This window comes from Merops nubicus, unplaced genomic scaffold (assembly GCF_000691845.1).
Source record: "Merops nubicus isolate BGI_N331 unplaced genomic scaffold, ASM69184v1 scaffold21527, whole genome shotgun sequence".
NCBI lineage: Eukaryota > Metazoa > Chordata > Aves > Coraciiformes > Meropidae > Merops > Merops nubicus.
In genome coordinates this window covers 19,437-21,512 of record NW_008622569.1, presented here as the reverse complement: position 1 = coordinate 21,512, position 2,076 = coordinate 19,437, and the positions used below count along the sequence as shown (strand labels likewise).

The following is a 2,076-nucleotide window of genomic DNA, read 5'->3' as shown; positions in this document are numbered from 1 at the left end:
GCCCCCCAGCCAGCTCCTGCTCGGCTACCAGGCCCCGGTGGGGTGGGGTGTGTGATCCACGGGGACGTACCAGAGACTTGCAGGCAGCAGCAGACTCGGGTTTCTGCCTTGGCTTCTCCCTCTAACCATGCCTCTTGTTTTTTCCTTTTAACTGTGCCTCTTTGTTTTGTACCTACTGTCCAGCTGTCGGTGCCCGGCCCATGGCCACGCTTACTCTCAAGGTAAGACTGAATTTGTGCCTCCAAAATCACCCTGCAGAAGAACGTGGCCCCGTAGGGCCATACATATTGGTGTGGCCCGGCCAGGGGGGGCATGGCAGGAAGAAAGCAGTGCAAAGGGCAAGGCAAGCAGTCAGTTATTCTGCAGCAGTACAGTGACAGTGGTCCTGGCTGGAGAGATTCGCTGTTCCCACCTAAGCCACAAAGAACTCATCCTCCCCCTCCTTCTTCTTGCCATGAGACAAGTTAATCTGAAATTTACTCTGGCTGCTACTACTGCTGTCCTCACTGGAACCCGTTCAACCTTAGATCTGCTTTCGAGGGGAAAAACATCCATGTTGCATGAGAAAAGAAATGGGGAGCAGTATGGATTAAAAGGGAGCTATGTACAAAGGCCTGCTTTGGCTTGGGGATTGCAATTTCCACAGATTTTTTTATTTAGTCAATCCCAAGGACATAGCTCACTGAGGCCAGGGTGGTGGGGTGAGAGCAGGTGGCCTTCACCAAATGACCCAGTCACCCCAGGAAGAATTTCTGTTTGTATTGACAGTAGGGAATCTATAGGAATGTCTGCTAGTCAGTCTCCAGATGTTCATCTTCTAATATGTCCCACATGTTCCATATTTAATACTCTAAAAGTATCTAGAAGGTCACAGAATCACAGGGTGGCAGGGGTTGGAAGGGACCTCTGGAGACCACCTGGTCTGCTCCAGCAGGGTCACTCTTCTGCTGACTGCTTGCCCAACTAGGAAGGATATTATCATCAAAAGGCAAACCAGCAACCAAAATCCTCCTTCCACTCCTAAATCATACACCAACAATCCAACATGCCAGACAACTGGAGAGAACAAGTCAACACATTCACTTACAGCATAGGGTCTGCAGAAGGGACTGAGCTGACTCCAGAACTGTGCCATGGGAGAAGGAAGGACCCAGGTGATCAGTACAATCCCAGTCTTATAGTAACTGCCAGGAGAGAGACTTATTATCTTGCCCCACCATCCTGGGAGCTCCAGTTGCTATGAGAGCCAGGGAGCCCTTCCAGAACCCCACACAACACACACACTGTATGAGCAAACCTCCCAGCTGCACTGAAAGCAGAGTCAGTTCTTATAGAGGTGGGTTCTTGCCCCACCTCCAAGTTAATGTGGAAGGTGGGGGCACCTGGTGGTGATCTCCTCATCAGTTCCCACCTAAGGTTGGCCAGGCCCTGGGTGAAAACCAGTCAGGAGATTCTGGTTGTGGGCATCATCCATAGGCCAGCTCTCATTCAGGACTGGGTGTTTAACTCCAGCACTTCAGTCTCCCAGGGCAGGTTTCACAGGAAGGATGTGGTATATTTTCTATTAGAATGAGTATTTGGGGCCATCATTTCAGCAATGTGCAATTCTGAGTGGCTTGTTTTCCAGTGCTTTACTTAGGACACTTCTAAAAGTATTGCCATTTTACCTATGGAGAAGCTAATATATGTTCAGATATTTGTTTTGCCCAGGCAAAACTCTCGCTGAAAGCTCAGTTTGGCTCAAGATCTGACAGCAGGGCCCCCGTTACGATGTCAGAAAGCAACAAAGTAAATGGCTTGGATGTGTTCTTGGCCTGTCAAATTAATGCCTGACTCAAACTGCAGGAGAGGTCACGTGCATACAGCCTGGCAAGAGGTGGCAATGGAAGAGCTGATAGCAGCTGGCCTGGCCATGATTAAATAGTGCAGAAAGGATCCTAATACAGCTCTCTGTTACTGTTGTGGGTCAGTGCCTCAGTGCACCCCAAAGCCTCTGTAAGACTCATTATCACAGCTTTGTTCATTTGGTCTGAACCAAAATCACATATTTTCAGTTACTAGAGCAGACAGGAGGCA

The 2,076-nt window shown here is 49.2% G+C and overlaps 1 protein-coding gene across 1 annotated transcript in view; it reads left to right on the top strand.

The window, feature by feature from the left end:
* Window positions 1-183: 183 nt before the first annotated feature.
* The window catches only part of ADHFE1 (alcohol dehydrogenase, iron containing, 1), a gene marked incomplete at its 5' end in the record, with an annotated part of 15,136 nt that continues 13,243 nt past the window's right edge, over window positions 184-2,076 (top strand). The window contains one exon of the mRNA XM_008944855.1: window positions 184-221. Coding sequence (XP_008943103.1) covers window positions 184-221 — 38 coding nt within the window. The remainder of the gene's footprint in view (window positions 222-2,076) is intronic.